This window comes from Lycorma delicatula, chromosome 9 (genome assembly GCF_047948215.1).
Source record: "Lycorma delicatula isolate Av1 chromosome 9, ASM4794821v1, whole genome shotgun sequence".
In the NCBI taxonomy this organism is placed as follows: Eukaryota; Metazoa; Arthropoda; class Insecta; order Hemiptera; family Fulgoridae; genus Lycorma; species Lycorma delicatula.
The window spans coordinates 87214555-87235658 of NC_134463.1; the positions used below are offsets into that span (position 1 = coordinate 87214555).

The 21104-nt window shown below is 27.2% G+C and overlaps 1 protein-coding gene across 5 annotated transcripts in view; it reads right to left on the reverse strand.

Annotated features, from left to right (window-relative positions):
- Window positions 1–12189: 12189 nt before the first annotated feature.
- Scp2 (Sarcoplasmic calcium-binding protein 2) overlaps window positions 12190–21104 on the reverse strand; it is an 869372-nt gene continuing 860457 nt past the window's right edge. For all 5 annotated transcript variants that reach the window (XM_075376000.1, XM_075375999.1, XM_075375998.1 and 2 more), the window contains one exon: window positions 12190–17743. In XM_075376000.1, coding sequence (XP_075232115.1) covers window positions 17633–17743 — 111 coding nt within the window. In that variant the 3' untranslated portion in view covers window positions 12190–17632. The remainder of the gene's footprint in view (window positions 17744–21104) is intronic.

Consider the following 21104-nt stretch of genomic DNA (forward strand, 5'->3'; position numbering starts at 1 on the left):
ATTTCAAACTGAAAAACAGAAATACTGAATTTAAATAAAATCTGCTAGAAGCTGAACAGTAATTCTGCTGTGTTAACCACTTTAAAATACATGGTTATTTACAATTTTCTAACAAATGAGTAGAATGTGAGTTTTCTTAAGAATATATTTGACAGGAAATAATGAAAAGTTTAAAAGTGATGTATATCAGTGTATATTAATGAATCATTTTTTTTCTAGGTACAGGATTGTCTTTATAGAAACAACAAAGTCAAAATCAGATAAAGGATAAAATTACATATCCATTTTAAAGGAATGCCTATTTTTCTGGTGAAATCCATAAACACATCAATTTCTTAACTAAGCTGTTAACATTAACACTATCTATAATATCTAGTAAATATGAATTTCTTTTGTACAAAAGAACAAGAAGAGTGAATGAAAACTTTGGATTTCTTGGTTAGGCAGTTGCAATTTATAACTTGTTGCATATAACAAGGAAAACTTTATCTAAAATTTTGATTTATGAGAATGAGATAAGGGATTATAATCTTTATGCAAGCTGTATGAGAATTCAAGGCCTGGTAAGAAAAAATAGTATTAATAAATTAATAAAATGTATGGCTAGTTGATATCTTATCTGCAGTGGTGTAATGATTTAATGTAATATTGATAATGTGTTCTTCATTAGATAAACTAGACAAGATTTCACAATTTCTCAGAATTTTTTTTAAAGAGTTTATAAGGAAAAACAGGTGATAAATAATAAGGAAAATAATGATAAATCTGATAATGTAACTGTGACTGGGAATATGAATTTTAACCCACTGAATAAATATTTTGTTAACTATAATTTTAAGATGCTGGGGCTTGATTTTAAATCATATATAAATATAATTAATTTATTACACATTCATCAAAGCACATATCATATCTTTATTAAAGTTACAGATCTAAAAATATATTAAACTCATTATGTATTCTTCATTTAGTTTTGCTCAGTACACTCAGCAGTTTTAGAGAATATAAATTTTGTTAAGGTAGATTACTTAATATTGCTTTTGTAGATACAAAGAAGCCTTTGATAGAGATTTTGTAGCAAATTCTCAAACTTTAATCGCACTTATAAAGTATGAATAAAAAAGTCTTTACCTGCCATACAGATAAGAGAGTGTGGAAATTGTTAATTAATAATTTAAGCATAAATCAGGCAGGGTGCAGACAATGCAAATGTGGACAAGGGTGCAGATTATCATCCATTTGTTTTATTTGTACCTAGACAACATTCTACAAGAATTAAAGAATTTAGTCTGTAAGATTATAAACTTATGAAATTTTCTGTCCTTGAATACTGCAGTATGTGTAGATGACTAGGTTGGTTATCATTCAAAACTCAGAAGATGAATTCTATTTTTACATGCTACAAATCATTCATCTCATCCTATGAAGCAGTCCTGAAGATAAAAAAGATGGTCCTGAAGACAAAAAAGTTTAACAGTTAGAATTTCGAAGCAGTTTAATTGCTTGGAACAAGATAAAGACAGACCCTCTTAAAATTATATGTTGATGGTTGTACCTACACTGCTATATAGTACTGAGACATGGGTTGTAAACAAAAAGCAAGAATAATGAACAGAAGTTGCAGAAATAGGTTCATGAGAGTAGTTAAAGGATGTTCCAAGATGGAAAGGTATAGAAATGAGGACATTCAGAATGAACTGTATAATGCTCAATAATGCATCACTATACTCCATAGAATTTGGTTGTAAGATAAGTGCTACATAAACGATTCAAATCTTATTTGGAATATAGGATCCAACGATTAGAAATTCTGACTGAACCAGGACCAATAAAATATGGGAGTTCACTAAAGTCTGTTCTTGGTTATATAATGTTTTTTGTTTATATCAATGAGTAGTGTAATAGAAGATTTAATGGCTAAGAAGTATCTCATTGAAAATATATCCCTGCGTTGAGGGCAAAAAAACACCAAATGCACTAAGTATTTGGAAATAATGAGAAAGATATAATTGTGACTTTTTAATAATAAAATTTCTTTAACTGTAACAAAAACTAATTTCACGGTAGTTTACCTAATGTCAACCCACCGGGTTGATCTAGTAGTGAACTCATCATCGCAAATCAGCTGATTTCGAAGTCGAGAGTAAGATTCAAATCCTAGTAGAGGTAGTTCACTTTTATAGAGATTTGGATACTACATCATGGATACTGGTGTTTTTTCTTTACTGGTGGTTGAGTTTCAATTAACCACACATCTCAGGAATGGTCAACCTGAGAAAGTACAAGACTAAATTTCATTTACATTCATACATACTCAGAGAGAATGAGAATGAACCACCTTACAGTGGTTCTGAAGGGTAAACAAAAAGAAAGTTTACCTAATATTGAAATGCTTGGGAAATTATCAATGTGCTGGTGAAATAATCAGACAGACCGATTAATTTAAGTACCTGGAAATAACAGCCAATTATCACTGAAAACCATGTTCTGAACTTCATGAATCAAATGGTCATGTTGTTCTAATTTCAGAAGAAGAATCCATGGTATTTTGAGTGTCCATAGTATACTTTTTAAAATGTATTTTGTGTGACAAAATATAGATTTAGTGTATTGGATATGGCATTATTTTTTGAGAAGACATGCATAAATGTATTGCTGGCCACATAATGATGGCACAAAAGCATGTAATAAGAATAATAGTTAGAAAACTGTATTTTCCAACAATCTGGTCTTTATTCAGGTAATTGCATTTATTACCTAATAGAAACAGATTTTTTGATAATGTTTGGCTAAAATTAAGAGCTTTGGATTAATACTGTTGAAAGGCCTAGCAAAAGTGTTGGCAAGTTAGTTTGTCCTTTCTAAGAAAGGAATTCTTAAAAGACCATAAGACTATGTGGCTCATAAATGTATACATAATGTAATATATATAATTGTAAATGGTAGATTCAATTTAGTAACTCTATATTTCCTGAACTATACATTGTATCTGACTGATCTACATAGTAGTTGAGAGAGTGGATCCGAAAGTTTTGAAAAATATTGCTAGAACCAATGTAGTTGTGTAAACGATTGCTATAGTGCTTGCACTACCATTATGTGTCAGTTGTGAATAAGATGGTTATAGTGCAATACACGGTTTTCTGTGTTCTTGAGTTCAGCAAATCTTAGTCAGCAGCTGCAGTGCAGATGTTTCATCTATGATTTAAACATTGACCATCCAACAAGGAAGAGCATATGTCATTGGTTTCACCAGTTTGAAAAACAGTATGTCTCTGTAAAGGCAAGAGCACAAACTGACCACATGCGGCAGAGTTGAACATGAGTCAAATTGAAGAAAGTTTTGTATGATATCCAACAAAGTCAACCTATAGAGCAAGCTGAAATATCTCAACGAACTGTCTGGCATGTTTTGAGGCATTGTTTACTTTTCAAGTCATACCGCGTACACTTTTTACAGGCTATTCACAGTGATGACAAACCAAAAATGTGTGTTGAATCTTGTGATCAAATGCATGAAAACATGGAGGATACACTTTTCTTCTGCGTTTAATTTTTAGCGATTAAGCGACGTTCCATCTCGATGGAAAAGTAAATACACACAAGGTTTACATATGGGGTCTACAAAATCCCCATCACACGCTGCAAAATGAGAGAGACTGCCCGAAGATTGATGTGTTTTTTATTGACCAAAGTTATATTGCATTTAAAATATTTTTATATTTATTTTTTTATAAAACTAATTGTCCCCCGATTTTCTTTTATCTCATTACCTTTTTTCTTTTATTTTTAATTCAACTAATATTTACAGGAAATCTCCCTAACGGGGAAGTTTTTGAAGAGATCTTATTTTTATCTAATTCATGAAAGTGCATTTATTTTTTTTATAAATATAGTTTAGTTTTATTATTAAAGATTTTTTTAATACCTCTAAGAGATAAGTCATTATGATTATTATTATTATTATCAAACTGCAACCAGTAATATAATATGGGCAAATAACATAAGTGAATATCAATTTTTGTAATTTATCTTTTTAAAACATATATTAATAATTAATTAGGCTTTCATTTAAGAAAAACAAATAAATGAATTCAAATTAATATTAAAGTAAAAATAATTTATAAACCATATAAGATACCAATAAATAATTTAATTATATAGTTTAATGTTGTAATTTAACTGTAAAATATTTTTTACAATAAATGCTGTGTAATGAAAAACCCCTTTTAATTAATTACTTACTGATTATTTAATTAATTACTGTTATAATTTTCTAATAATAATTATTGTTATATTATTTTATCACAGATACGAGAATTATTATAATATTCTAGAAAATACATTTGGGCTGTCTTTCTTAACTTATCTAACTGAATAAAATACTAACTTATTGTTACAAAGTTCTAATTAATTCTGTATCTACATGACATTAGTTGAAACTGAAACAAATAGTTATCATTAATATCAATCATATCAAAAAAAAATGATAAATTCTTACTTCATTATCATCTGAATATTCCTCTTCTAGGGTAACTATCTTTTATAGGTTTCAATTTTGCTAATTTAAATTTTTAACAAAGCAATGTTTTGTAAAAATAATATATTTTTTATTTTTTAATGTACCATATATACAAATCTTCTGGATTATGTGTAAAAATATACTGATAGAAATTTTTAGTTTATGAAAATTCCAAACTTGTTGGGGATCAAAAACTGAGAATTCAGAAGAAAGACTGAGATGCTACTATTTACTAATTAATTAGTACATATTTTGTTTAATTAGTTTTTAAATTTTGAAGGATAAAAAGATATTGAATTTTTAAGTAAATTAAAACAATTAAAAATTGTATAAGCTTTGTGGAATATTGTAACTAAAAAACAAATAGCGACTTTTCATTAAAACTGAATTTTTAAGTGAAACATAGGAAAAGTCGATGACTCATTGGAAAAACCTTTCCAAAGAATAACTTGAAATGGCTAATTTCAATTCTTTTACTCTCAACCTTCAGTAGAATTTTAAATATAAAATTTTGTAAATTTAATGAATTGTCTAGCACGCTAATTCAGAAAAATGATTGATTCATACAAAATTTTGTAATCTTATGCTGTTTTGCTAAATAGAGGCCTGGACTCCTCTGTTTGTATACCTGTATACAAACTACCCTTTAACTACCTGTAAATAAATTCCTATTATCACAAGCATAGGATAAAGTGCAAGTTAATTACAACCCATAAGAATTTTTGCCAGAGCGCATGATTTAGGAGCTGGTAAGGTTAAAATATAATTAGTCCACCCTGTTTCAAAATAGTCAACTTTCTTTAAGAAGATAAGTGTTAACCATCAGTAACATTCTAAGACTTAAAATTATTACATTTTGAAACACAGCACCTGATTACATCAAGAGAGTTAACACTCCTATGAACAAAAAAAATACCTGAAAAGAAAAAATCTAGACTAAAAGTTTTTCTGAAATATAGCATGGACATAAAGTAAGCAAGCAATTACAGCTGTGCAAGGAAAAATCTCCACATCAGTTTTTTAACATAGGCATTTTCTTACTTAGCATTTCAACAAAACACATTTACTAGTTGAGGCTTAATTACGTACTATTTGTTATCATTTTAAACAAATTAACAACGGTTAATCGGATTGTAACAAACTTAATGCGATTCATAACCTTCAATCAAATTAATATTAAAAAAAAATACAACTTTACCGGAATTACCTCGTCACTGAAATTATACAATTCCACAGCAAAATTTGTAATAATTGTTTAAGTCACTACTGATAAAAGAAAATTATTGTAATCGAAATAACTTTACAGTAGAGTGCAGGTTATTTCTAACAAGGTCTTTGACCTTATGAGGGCAATAAAAGCTTTACTAAAAATAAACCTAACTGACATTATATTAAATTACATAGTACCGATTTACTTACGTAAAATATACAATTATGGGATGTTTAATTCATGGAAAACATTTTACATATTTCACGTCCGAAAACTAATTCACACTACAACATACGTTTATAAAAACAATAACAATTGAACAGATATTCAGTGGAGCCAACATGCATCAATAAAGTATGTAATTTGCAAGAAAATTTTGCAAGAAAAGTAAAATGGTTTAGTTTAAGTATTTTTTCCAAAACAGTAACTGAAAGACAATAAAACAACTGTATTAAGTGAAATTTACTTATTGCTAGCTGTAAATGTACATATGCCTTACATTTAATAAAAATCAATTGTTAGTGAAACACAGTGAAGTAGTAGCAGATTTATTATTTCAGTAGCGCTAACGTAGTTTTATCGAGCGGTAGATTTAAAACTGCGCTTGCGCGTTATTTAAAAAAATTCAGTAGAACATGGTCCGTGTTATTTCTCTAATTGTCTTCTTTTTTTAGGGATGATATATTACTGATTTTGACATGTGAAATCAGAGGCGAATTATTTTTATCATGACTTGTACACATTTCCATTTAGAAACTAACCAAGTGAATACAGTGTTTTGACACTACTAAAGGTTTATGAAAATTAAACCAAGGATAGTTCCCTTTAATTCATAAATATTATTTTGAGAAAGGTGCACTTTGGTGAAAACTTCATGGGATAACTTTGAATACTATTATTAGTAATGTAAAAATATCCCATACTCAAAAAAAATCCAAGCAAAAGAGTGGAGTACCATTTTTGAATCCAGAATGGTAATCATGAATACCATGTTGACTCAGGGCAAATTAGTGAATATTTTGTTTTTGAAATTTTTCCAGTCCTTATAACAGTCTTATAAACTATAGCATCAGGATTCATACTATTTACAATTTTATAAATTCTTTTCATAAGATAGCCAGATTCGTGTACTTTTTTTTTGATATCAACAAGACTAAATTAATAATTTACAAGAGAAGGCCATCAAGAGGGGAAATAACATTGAGTAACTGTAACAACTGAGGATAATTGTATAACTAAAGATAAGAAAAGATGAGGAGCTCTAATGCCTATGGGGCAGTAGATCTCGGCCTTTTCTGATATCGATTAACTTGCTGGTTGGAGAACACCACATCAAAGGTCGGACAATGTAGTTACGCTTTAATACGAGCTACATAGGAGTAGATCAATTGGTTTTGTCTATACCAAAGAAATGGCTCACCACAGTCCACTAGTAGATTTACCATGGGGTTTTAATGAAATGCACATAAAGCAAGGCAGACAAATGAATTATATACTACATTGACTATCCTAAAACCTATGGTTCATGTGAATGAATAAACCACGCAGCTGTAATCCAGATGGGAATGGAACAGAGCTCGGTAGAAGCGCAACATGCATACTTGATCAGCTCTCCAATGAGTGTTAGATATAACTTTCAGCATGTCTACCATTTTTTTTACATTTTCTCCTTCAAATGTGTTACCAACATCAGTCATTGTTCAAACCACAATCCTAAAACTAGAGTATCTAAATAGAGTCATGGAAACTACATATGACTTAGTTCAACAAAATTAATATGAAGTAACTGTATCTGGAAATAATTATGTTCATCTCATAACAAAATTACAATTTGTAATTCATATTACCATTCAAGCAACAACTATTAAGCAGTAATAGAATTAAAATTAGAATGGTATTGACACACTGAGTAAATGTATAATTATTATAATTGATATATCTTGAAAAACCTGATAATCTTTAAAATTAGAAACAGTGGCAATAATAACAGATATCATTGTCAGGATGATTATCCTACTATGAAAACGATTTATACAATATCCAATAATTTATTTAACCCATTCATTACTGAATATTTACCTCAAATCACCTGCTGTTTTATATCACACTTTGTAATGATTCTATAAATTTTGTTCATTTTTATTGCTTATATCTTTTATTTCATTTAATTAGGTGCTTATTAGTTTTATTTTTCCTTGTTGAAAAATGATGATGGAGTAAAAAAAATGCTGCTTTGACAGCATTTTTTCAGAGATTTGTATTCACTTAATAATACTATATTAAAAGATCATAGTAATTATCAAATCATAGTAATTATCATAGTAATCATCATAGTAATTATCATAGTAATTTATAGTATAATTTATTATTATTAATTATTATTAATATTTATAATTATTATTATTATTTATTATTATTTATAGTATAATTTATCATAGTAATTATCATAGTAATTAGATCATAGTAATTATCCAATTAGTAATTATCATAGATATTTACCAGGTTTTAAAATATGTCTGATTTAATCTTTAAATAAAAATCAATAAACTGTGCTGCTTCAATAAAGACCACACAGGTCTTGCTAAAATCTATGGCAGAATGGTATGAGGGTCATTCAAATGTTCTCAGCCTGACCAAGAAAAACACATGATTTTTCAGAATTTCTATTTTTCAACAAAGTCATTTTGTAATTTAATTCATTTAGATCAATGATTTTCCAACTTTTTAATACACTGAGAATAATGTGATTTTCCATCTCTGTGAAATAAGTGGTTATCTCATCTCAGCCTTGACCTCTTCATTTGAGTAAATATTTGTCTGGTAAGCCATTTCTTCAGGCTTGGGAAGAGAAATAATCACTGGGAGCCAAATCAGGCAAATACAGCATGTGTGGAAACACTTCAAACCATGGGTTGTGAAGTTTTGCAGCAAACCCAAAATGTGTATGATAGCATGTTATTGAAAGAGTACTTTCTTTTCTTTTTGAGCAGATGTAGATATTTACCCATAGTCTGTCCAGTAGTGAAGCACAATACTTCACAGTGATAATCCTAGTTTTTCAAAGTCTACGAGCACTACATTAATGAGAATCCCAAGAAACTGTAGTTATGACTTTTCCTGCAAATGGAACCATTTTCACTTTCTTTGGCACACTTTCACCTGCCCTCCATTCACTTTTTGGAGTGTGTTTGGTCTCTGGTGTGTTATGGTGAATTATACATAAATATGAATTACCAATCTACTGTTATAAAACATTGAAGAAACCCAGTGAAATTGTGCTTAAATAAGTCTAAACACCTTTAAGGTTCAGTCAAACGCGTTTTTGGTGGATTTTTAACGCAATACCCACTGAGTGGAAAGCTTATTCACACCCAAAATGTTGTGTAAAATGTAGCGAACATGGTCTATTAAGGTGTGTGTGATGTCAGCAAGATTGTGTGCATTATATCTGCAATATAGCATTGTGGATTTTTGTGGATTTTTTAAAATGTAAATGATCGAATATCATTTACATTTAATGAATATCTTAGAAAAATTCCACATTTACTTAAATAAAAACCAACTGATAAATGAACAAACAAATCTTGGAAATGATATTTTATTTAAAAAAAATTTAAACAATAATTATTGATTTGTATGTTGGCCAAACTGCTTTTATACCACAAACATAACAATTGAGACGGCTTTTATCGACTAGATGTACAAATGTATGACTTATTTTATAGCATGACGATAAATTGTTATATTTATGGAAATTTATTTTATTATTATTTTAATATACATCAAATTAATAATGTAAAGTGAATAATTATATACAGTTTATCAGATGTTCCTGAAGATGAAAAAATATCTTCCGAAAGGGCTAAACATAATAATTAATTACATTGGTTGGTAACTGGAATTATAATTTATATATTTTAGGATTACAATTAACATCAGCAAAAAAAGTGAAAAAAAAGTTCTTTTCACATTTTCTTGCCAAAGAAGCATTTCATTTTATCTACTATAATTTTCATAAAATAAAAAAATAATTGTCTGTGAATAACCAAACCCCTTGGCCTGGCAAGTGTTTAACAAAACTTTTGATTAGCTGTTCTATCATGGTAAAAAATCCATTTTACATTAGACTGTAGATTAAATAGTAAACCCAGCTTTATCCTGTAGCATTTTGTATAATCTTTAATCTTCTATACTGTCCCTTTAAGGATGCCATACAAGATAGAGACATAGTTTCTTATTTCCACTGAATAGATAATGTGGAGGGAATAATATTTAATTATTTTACTCAAGACTGTGGTTATGTGTAACTGATTTTAAATTGCTATGTTATCAATATAGTTACGTTAGGTTGTTGAAATGAGGAAATTGTTTTGACGGTATTAAACCAGTAGCTGGTTAGAGATGGTTGAAATACAGGATGTCCCATATAAAACGAAACCCAACCTTATATTGGTAGGTATTGAAATAATAAAAAGGCATGTGTAAATGTAAATGTAATTTTTATTATTACCATCCATTACCTTACATTTAGAGTAAATGTTGGAAGTGGCCGCCATCTTCTTGAATACAAGCTTCAATTCTTTTTACAGCGTTTCTTGCAACTTTTTTCAAAGTTTGTGGCTGGATATTTAAACAGCTTGTTCAATATTGACTTTCAATTGTTCAAGTGTTAGTGGTTTGTTGCTGTAGGCTTTTTCTTTGAGGTAAACCCGTAGAAAAAAATCCGCCGCAGTCAAATCTGGAGATCTTGGTGGCCACAAGCCTCGACCGATAACACGATTACCAAAGAATTCCTTAACGAAATCAGAAGTTGAACCTGCGTAGTGCAATGTCGCACCGTCATGTTGTAGCCAGCAGTTTCTGTCTTCCTCTTCCAAGAGTGCAATGAACTGAAATAAAATATCCTGATATCGTTCTGCATTAATGGTGTACTCGAAAAAAATATGACCGATTATTTTCTTCCGCGATATCACGCACCATACGCCCAACTTCTGCAGGTGTAATTGTTTTTCGTGATAAACATGGGGATTTTCAGCAATCCAAATTCTACTGTTTTGGATGTTTACGTCGCCATCAAAATGAAACCGCGCTTCATCTGTGAAAAATAAAGAAACCATAACATTAATTCTCTCACGCAGAAATCAACGGAACCATTGACAATATTGTAGCCGTTATTCTTTGTCGGGCTCAAGAAGTTGATGAACTGTTTGAATGTGATAAGGTCGTAATTCTAGTCATTTGGTCGCCCGATGAACAGTTGATTTAGACAAATTAATTTCAGCAGACAAACGTTCTGATCGAGGCTAATATTTGGCGAGGCGAGTAATCGGTCTTTGATTTCAGCGACTGTATCTGTATTCAACACTGACGCAGATCTTTTGTGTTCCTTGTTATTAAGAGATCCAGTCTCTCTAAATTTTGCAATTAACCTTAATACTGATGTTTTGTTAGGAGCTGGTTTATCTGGGACTTATGGCGAAATAAATCTTACACTGCAACCACTAATTTCGTACTGAAGTACGACTCAACAATGAAAACATGTTCATCTAGCGAAAACACCATCTTGTCTCTAGCAATACACTGAACGTTATGATTGCATTGTTGTTACTATCAGTATTGTTCTACTGCATCGCCGCGATGTTCAGATATTGGACGAGTCCATTTCAGTAACGAGTAGGGGAGTAAGCTTGACTTTTGAAATGTCATGGATGAGTGGTTGATGGGTTGCGTTTTATATGGGACACCCTGTATAATTAGTACTTGTTACTAGTAATTACAAATGAAATTAGTACTAGTAATTTTTTTGCAATTGCAGAAAAGTTTCAAAATGAAAAACAAAAGTGGTTATTTTATTTTTATTCGATTTATTTAGTATAATTTAAAGACATACTATAATTAATTAAAAACATCAACTTTTAACTGGAAAGGTGCAGCATACATCTTTCCAGTTTATTGTAAGGAACCTTACTGCAAAACTTTATAATAAGTAGAAAATGTGTTTGGTCATAACCGTGTCACACACAAATAGATAAAATGCCAAATTACTGAGTTAAATCTTAGTCAATTGATCAAATATGTTGGTGTTTTTATAAAATTAACTCATCCTTTTCTTGGTTATGTTGGTCAGTAAATAAATGTAACAGATTGATATGCAAGTAAAAAAAATTTGAACACAGAAGGAACTGGTTGGTAAGCTACTTCATAAAAAAGTAACTGGATAAAAAAGTAACTGCTCCATCATTTGTCTGGGTGAAACATGGAAATTGTAGGAAAACTAAGATTAAAGTATTATTATATGTATAGGGGGCAATGATAACAAGAGTAACTATTTCAGATTTAACTCTGCTAAATACAGTAATGTTAATTTACATGATTGGGATGCAGACTGAAAAGTAACATTTAGGATGAGAGTAGTAACAAATGATAAATTTACTTTAAAAAAAAAAACTGGCTGAGATAACTCAAATATTATATAATTTTATTTTTACATAAATACATCTTTACAATTTCTGGAAAACTTTCCCTCAAAAAAATAATATGTTAATAATAATAATTAAATAATATTCATCTAAAGCCCAATAATACTTGAAAAATTGTATTTTTTATTCATGCTACAGTAGGTTTCTTGTAAACAAATTCACTGAGAATGCATTTGTACATTACAATTAAGTTCTGTGATGTGAACGATATACATCTTTGTAAATTTATGTTCTCCTTTACAAAATGAATCAGATGATTATTTCTGTATGATTACTTTAATTTAAATAGTGCTCAAGAAAGTATTATAATTTAAGAATTATTTTAAAATTTTATCTTCTTACATTATTTTTTTATGCAAGTACATAGATATATATTTTAGTAGTGTTATTTTAATAAATATTCAGTATCACAGAAATACCTAATCATTTATAAAAAATTAATATTGTACGAAAATCTTATGAAAAAATGCAGTGAATCTGTAAACATTATAATATATATTACCTTACAGTTTAATAAATGGTTTTATGTGATTAAATAAATAATAATTAAAACAATAATGGATAATTAATGTAAAAAATACATGTATTAATAAATGATTTGGATGACTATGCAACTGTTATTTTATAAGTTAAAATAAAATAAATTAGAAGTTGTGATAACTGATCCATTTTATCTTTTTTTACAGTTATAAACTTTACATTTTGCTATACCTTTTATTTTAATTAGAGAAAAGAACTACAAAAACAGAATTTATTATTTTACATGTTTATTAACTTATAGTCAAAGATTTTAACCTGTAAATAATTACATAGTTAAGTGATTACCTACTTTATAAGAATGAAACAAGTTCAGTTCACTTTATTTAGTTATTTTGTAGGAATAATGGTTAACATGTACATTTTTTCTTGATGATAAGTATAGGATATAAATATAAGAATTAATAATTTATTTTCTTTAGCCTTTTTATAGCCTTGTTATATTCTATAGGATAGATTTTGAATATTATATTCAAGATTTAAAAAATTAAACAGTGTTACATTTTTGAATATTATATTAGAACAGGAATATATACCTGAAAGAGTGTTCTAATGAAAAAAACCTACAAAATGTTAACCATTTGCAATTTTTTTATAGACATACATTTTATGAAATCAAGGTTGATCATATGCTATTGAATTTATAATGTAGGTTGACTCATAGAAAATAAATATATCAAAAAAATGTTGATCATTTTTAAAATATGTGTATATGTAAATTATCATAAGAACATTGGAGGAGCAAACATACTTATTTTAAGCGTGCTATTTTATAAAAAATATATACGTATTCTTTTTTTAACTGGTGGGTGAATAAAAGCAGCATTGTATAAATTTCATGTAAATTCAGACACTGGTATCATGTTGCCTTATTCTACAAACATGTATATTCCAATATAATGTCATATTGTAGAAGCAGAATGCAGTGTTTAATAACTTTTGTTTCAAATGTTATAACACAATCTATAGAGAATTATAGAAATATTAAATCTTCATTAACTTTGTAATAAAAACTTTTAAGGATCTGATGAACGGAAGAAAAGTTATACCATAATTTTCCATATGATATCATACATTTCTAATTTAAATATTATTATTACTTTGAAAATTAATTTTTAATAACATTAAAAAAATTCATTAAATTTTAATAATAAGTGAATGAAAAAAGATTTCATCTACTAATTAAATATATTTCGTCATGACATAACTCCCTTCATAGAACATATAATAGTAATCAATGCATTATAACTGTAAACTTACAATAAAAATTAATATTCTCATTGCTGTAATCCAAAATATATGAGTTTGTTCATCACTAAATCCTATTTTATTTTTTTTTAATTTTAATGATATACATACATATATAAATATAGCCATAAAAATATTATTCTTTTTTTTATAACAGTGGAAGTATTGAAATATTTTACTTATACTGTAAGGCTTTACCTTAATTTTCCACAGTTCAACAAAGGGAAAAATTACTAGGTTCAATACTTTTGCTTTAAATCAAGCAGTATAAACTTTATTTTTTTTAAATGACGTATAGTATGTTCTAATATAAACAACTAAGTAAATATTTTAAAATATATAAATTTATTACATTTTTCAGCAAGCTATAAAAATTGAGCTATACATTGAATCAATAATTTTGAACCTTCAGTTACACAAAGCATATATAATATTTCAACAGAATTTAATGAAAATTAACATAATTACTACTATAACAAGATATCAAACACTTAGACATATACATTTAGACATTTATAGCATTTAAATGTTAGACAATAACACTTTTTAGTTATTATATTATCAGTATTTTACCATATTATGTATACTGTATAAAAATGTACCTGTACAAACCAGGGAAAAATGTGTACTTAATCTCTAGACTCTTTATATACCTTCTCAGTTATGAGAATGCAGAAAAGAACACGTCAAGTATGTTTCTAGAGTTACATATTACAAACAAAAATAAGTGAGAATTAACAAAAAATCAGGTGATTTAACAAACATGATCGATTGTTAATCAGGAAAAAAGTAATATTATTACTAAAATTGTTTTAATTAAAGTTGCATTGCTGTTAAACATGATCTATTAATTAAAATTAAATTTTTTAAGTTACATAATTACTATCTAACATTTTACGAATCAAGATGTAGAAAATATGTTAGGTCCTGTATTTTAAGATATAGCTGAGCAAATACAACAAAAGACCTGAACCAAAACAAATATAAGTTTTAATAGTCTTTTCACATTTTTAAATAAAATATAAAACCCATATTGGTACCTTTATCCTGGTTTAGTCTATGTATAATTCTTTTGTTAAACAGTATGATGGAACACTAAAATATTATTAAATGACTCATTTTCGTACCAAAAAATATAAAGTTTTTTACTAAAAACCTTTTAAAACTAATTATAGCTACTTTAGAGGAGTAATGAGTATCTGTTTAATAATGTAGGCTCCAATGTTTTACGACTGGCATTATTAAAAACAATGCTACTGTGTATTACGTGTACTACATACAGGAAGGAGCTTATAATTAGCTCTGAAAGGCCCTTGGAAGAAAAATCCCTTTCGATTTAAAAGTGAGTTATTTAATAATTTTGAAATGTAATTTTATTTCAAAATTACTGTGAGTAATATGTTTATTTATAAATATATTTCCCTTCAATTAATAGCTCATGTAGTTAATAGGATAATTAATTGTGTAATTTTTATTCAAATTAAAATTAAAATAAAAATTAGTTATTTAAATTAAAATTTAATCTATGTGATGTAAAATGTATTATAAGTATAAAATATACATTAAATGTATATCTATCTTTATTTAAAAAGTTAAAAAAAAAGCTATAAAAACTGTTTTAAAATAAATTACTAGATAAACTCTTTCCAAAATATGACAGCTAGAATTTAAAGTATTAGTTTTTATAAAACATTCAATTATCATGAAAGTGAAATTAAATAAATTATTGTTATTACTATAGTCATTTCTACATTGTCATTAACATGTAGAAATAAGTCTAGATTTGAATGACTTAAATTTATTACATATTTAATGATATTTATTATTTCATTAATTAGAAGAGTAAAAAATAATTAAAATTAATTTACTAAAACTACATCTTCAAGCTAATTTAATGTTAACATGAGCTTCTATGTTAAGAGGCTGAAATTCAACTGGTATAATCCAAACAACTTGTCTTAAATACTGTCATTGGCATAAGAAATAGTGGCTAACACTTAAACCAGTCTATTTCAGTTGTTCAACTACTGATAATCAAAGTAGCTTAAGAATAGTGCCACAATACAAATAAAAGTTTAGTGCTATATTTAATGAGATATTAAAAATTTATTTAAAGTTGTTAGAAATTTATATTTATTTAATATAAATTTTATATTTATTTAATAGACTGTTCATAATTTAAAAAAAATAAAAAATGACATAATACATGCATCAACATTTTTCATTATACAGTATACAATATGAACCTCATAAAGCAAATCATTGAAATACAGTGTTGAAGTTCATAGAATAAATTAATAGCAGGGAAATTTTTTATAAAAGAGAAAAGAAATTACCTAGATATAAAAAGGGAATGTATTTATTTATGTAAAAGAAAGGATAAGTGATAAGAACAAAATAAAAAGAAAAGATACAAGAACTAAATTCAGGACACTAAAGATTTCTGTTAGAACATTTGGCAGTGTTCTTAGATTTCAAAAAGAATAGTATAATGTAATTGAAATTTACAGACAGCAATCACATAAATTGTACATATAACAATACATTTTATATTTCTGAACACTAACAATTAAGAAGAGAAGGTAAGAGGATTGTGGTATGTTCCCATATAAACAGCGCAGATAGTATAATTTTCTTAAACTTTTATGATTTACAGTAAAAATTATCATATTCAGACTTCTTGTATTTGAAATTATTCTGAGAAAAAGAAAGTTCCAATGTATGTTTTCCAGTATATATTACATGACTGTAAGCATACACATACAGTACTCAAGAATACATAAGAAATTATGTAATTATTGGGTATGCTTTAATTCTAAAATATTATCTGAAGAATTCACTAATAAATTAGAAAGGTCAAGCAAATTTAACTTTCACAAAAATGTTAACTGATGTAAAAAAACGTTGACATTGGACAAAGATTCTTTAAATTTTGATAGAAATATTTTTAATTTGTACCATTGACATATTATCCTGATAAAAATATTCATTAACGAATTAATATTCCTTAATCATATTCTGGTTAATATTAGTCATCCATCTTTATGGTTAACATGATATGATACTTTCAATTTTTATCAAGATTGTTATGATTATGAGAAGTTTTACTGTACTCATATTTTTAATCTATTTTCATGAAATATACATAAAGGAACCATACATTTTGATTTTTAATTTTAATTAAAAACAGTGGGAAAAAAATCACTGTTTTTTGAGTAGTTAATGAGATTTAAGTAAGGCAAAATATATTTTTTCACTTACTTGTAAAGTATTAGTATTAGAAAATAACAATGAAAAATATTTGAAAGATATATCTTCAAAAGTACTGTTTAAGAAAATAGACAGGGTCAATTGATTTTTCACAAATAATTTTACGGTATCATAAATCATTTTCAACAAAAAACATCACATAAAGGTTATATTATTATATTCTATAAGTATATAACTATACATATATACATAAATACATACAAACATACATACAATACTACAAATTACAAAATCATTTATTTGGTCACGCAAACACAAGAGCACATTTCAAAGTTGTTTGATATCTTCTTTTAATTTATATATGTATAAATATATATATTATTTATTCAAACATATATATTTATATATTTTTTTTTGTTTATAAATTTAATCGAATGAGGCCTTGCCGAAAACAAAGTTACCAGGAGCATTAGGATCGTCTGATGTAAAATATTCGGTCCACAACTCAGCAAATTTCTTCTTATCAGTAGAACCATTCTAAGGGGAAAAAGAAAAAAAACTAATTTAATGGTGTACAAAACAATGTGATGACAGAAAGAAAATTTTATAATATAGTTTTATGTTAGTAAAAATTGTTGAGAGTTAATACTAAAATCTTGTTAATATTCATTACATTCTAATAAAACTAGCATTTAAATTTAAGATAAATATAAACATTAGCTTGACTAGTCAAAACTAATACTTGCTAGGATCATCTGAGAATGTTAAATTCAAGTGTTATAGGCTCTAAAAGCTGAGTGGTTATAACTTATTTTGAAATGGAGAATATTCATAAACAGTTAAAATAGTAATATATTTAATGAATCAACTTTTACAGTAATAACATTTATTTTTACGAATAATGGTCTAGTTAAGAGTTATGTAACTCTTAAATAATCAGAGTAAATAATCAGAGTTAAATAATCAGAGTATATCTACAGAATAACCAATTTCTGTATCCTGGTCTAATAGTGGATGTAAAGTAGTAGTTAGATGTTTCAGAAAGCTGAAGTTTGGGGAATTAATAGACAAGCAGTTTATATACATGTTGGAAAATATGAATCATAACATGTGTATTCATCCTCACCAAGTGAAAACATTTTTCCTTACATAAATATCACTATTAGAAAATCTAATATTAAACTTTAAGTGCTTATATTTCTATGCAAATGCTCATCCTCCAACTTCTTTTCCAGTTCTTAAAAACTATTTTTTTTCTATTAGATAATTAGTTTCAATTATCAAGATAATACAAACTGTGATTCAAAGTAATGTATAAAGAGGAGATCTAAATAGATATAAATTCTCAGAGATATAAATTCTCTTCAAATAATTGATTTAAAGTTATATAAATGTTGAAAATTTTATACAAGATATTGATTGAATTTTACAACCACTCCATATCAATATAGCCCAATTTCCAACTCATTCATACATCAATGCAATTAAGTAGCATATTATATTGAATCGATAATTCTGTGTTAACACATCCTGAATAGTTAAATAGGATACACTGATTGCTATTATAATGGAATTCATAATTGCAATTCTCCACTATAAGGTTTTCAGATAACAAAAACCAGACCATTCTAGAGGTTTTACATGCATTGTAATTAAAACAAAATTAAAATAAAATATTGATAGTTCCATCTTTCAACAATCTTAGGTATTTGGTGATAAATCAACAGTTCAAGTATTTCAAGTAGGTTGATTTTAAGTACATCAGATCATTGATCATCTTATTTTTTTATGTATACAACTTTTCTATTAATATTAACTATAGTGAGAAAAGTACTTTCTTATAATTCCTTGTAATTTCCTTATTTCTTTATAATTCTTCCTGTTATACTACTCCAGTACTATAAAGTTTTTAGCTGATACATAATGCATAAACCTTAATCTTGTAAGCTGGTAATATATTACAAGATGGAAAACTATTATTTGCTATAAATATATAGAGTCTATGACAGCAGTATTATAAGACCATTAATAAATTCTTCAACAAATAACTTATGGGTATTATTTTGTAGTACATTTTTTATGGCTACCCAAGTGAATGATAGTGAAGAAAAACATGATTTTAACTGAACTGTACCATGGAATTTTGGGAGGTACTGGATACTAGTACAATGTTCATCATATCCAAAACTTGCTTTAGAACAAAATATGGCTGTCTTATAATAGCACAAAAAGATATGAGAACATTTCATTAAACTGGAGCATTACTCGATTTCTTTGATGTGATAATAAAGCATTTATGATATAACAGAAGAATTCTGCTAATGAGAATTGACATGTTTACAAAATTGATAGATTCTCAGCCTGCCTATAGTTTACATTATTCAAAAACACTGAAGAACATGGCATTTGTTGGGTCAAAGCAGACTTTTTCAACATAGGTGTGACTGGGAAGATACCCAGGTTTGAAAATTTCAGAATAGTTTAGGTTGTTAAAAAAGAGTGCAGTAAAGAATCTTATAATTAAGAAAAATATGAAAATAAATAATCATGAGCAAGTTTATTTGTTCATCTTGAATCAATGTTAAACAATTTTAAATTTAACGCTCATCTGTTTGAGAGTCATATTAATATATTACCATAAAAAGTTAAAGATTGAGAGGATGATCAATGGAAGGCATTCTGACTAATGTAATTGTCAGACTGATCCAGTAAGCTTATGTAAAATAAAACTTTGAAGTTTTTACATATGTTTCATTGTTTTGTAGACCCCCTAGAAAATGGTTATCTTTCACCCACTGTGTTATAACAGGCTTGGAATAAACCAGATGGTAGAAGTTTTAATTTTGATTCTAGTTTTAATATTTGTTAGTATCTAAGAGCTGACTGAGTCAGCACTTCTGTATTTAAAACACAGATAATTAAGTTGTAATCATAATTTTTATTTAATTGAATAGTGTCAGAAGATAAGGTGAACTTTATTTGAGAAGTTATATAACCATCAAATTCAGTCACGCTAAATAAAATTATTTGCTGAAGTTATTAGATATGTATGGATACATATCCATCATTAGCTAACATGGTAAGTTAAGAAACTCTGTTTAAGAGCTATTTATTTTCATAGTAAGCTGAGACTGTTTCTTGGATTACAGTGAGAAAATCTGAATTTTCTACAGAACCAAAATTATCTAATTCATATTCACATTATATGCATATAAGTACAAGTAAATACATTCAAATCTACGGCCATGGATTTAAATTTAAATTATACTTCATGATAGATTACTACTGATTCTTTCATGGTAGGTCCCAGACTAAATTTTAGGTTTAAACACATCTGATCATTCAACAATTATTTGTTTTTTATTACTAAACTTCATAAAGTAAAGTTTTTTATAAGTTCTTTAAATATTTCTTATATAAATATTTTAACTGTATTTTGAAATAAGTGATTCTTTTTAACTTTTCCCAGTCTATGAATAGAAATCCCATACTTTTTTTTTATAGTTACTGATTAAAAAAAGTTTATGAAAGTAATCCACAAAATAGTTTTCTGTGTAAACAAAAATTATCAAAATTCTGTTGTAATACAAATAAAATTCTGTATACATACACTTGTATTCTGAACTGATGACAATGTATATTACAAAGAATTACTGTATTTTGCTTAGAAAATGGTTTTAATAATGATAAATTCTACTTACCTCTCAATTCTGGGTTGTTATGCTATGTAATTCATATTATTTAATATACATACATACATACAAACATACATACAAAATAAAAATTAAATATAAAATATAAATTACGTATGTTATACATTAAGAAAAAAATTGGAGAAATTTTAATTAATTCTGTAATATTCATCATGAAAATAGATAAACTTTTAATTAAATAAGTT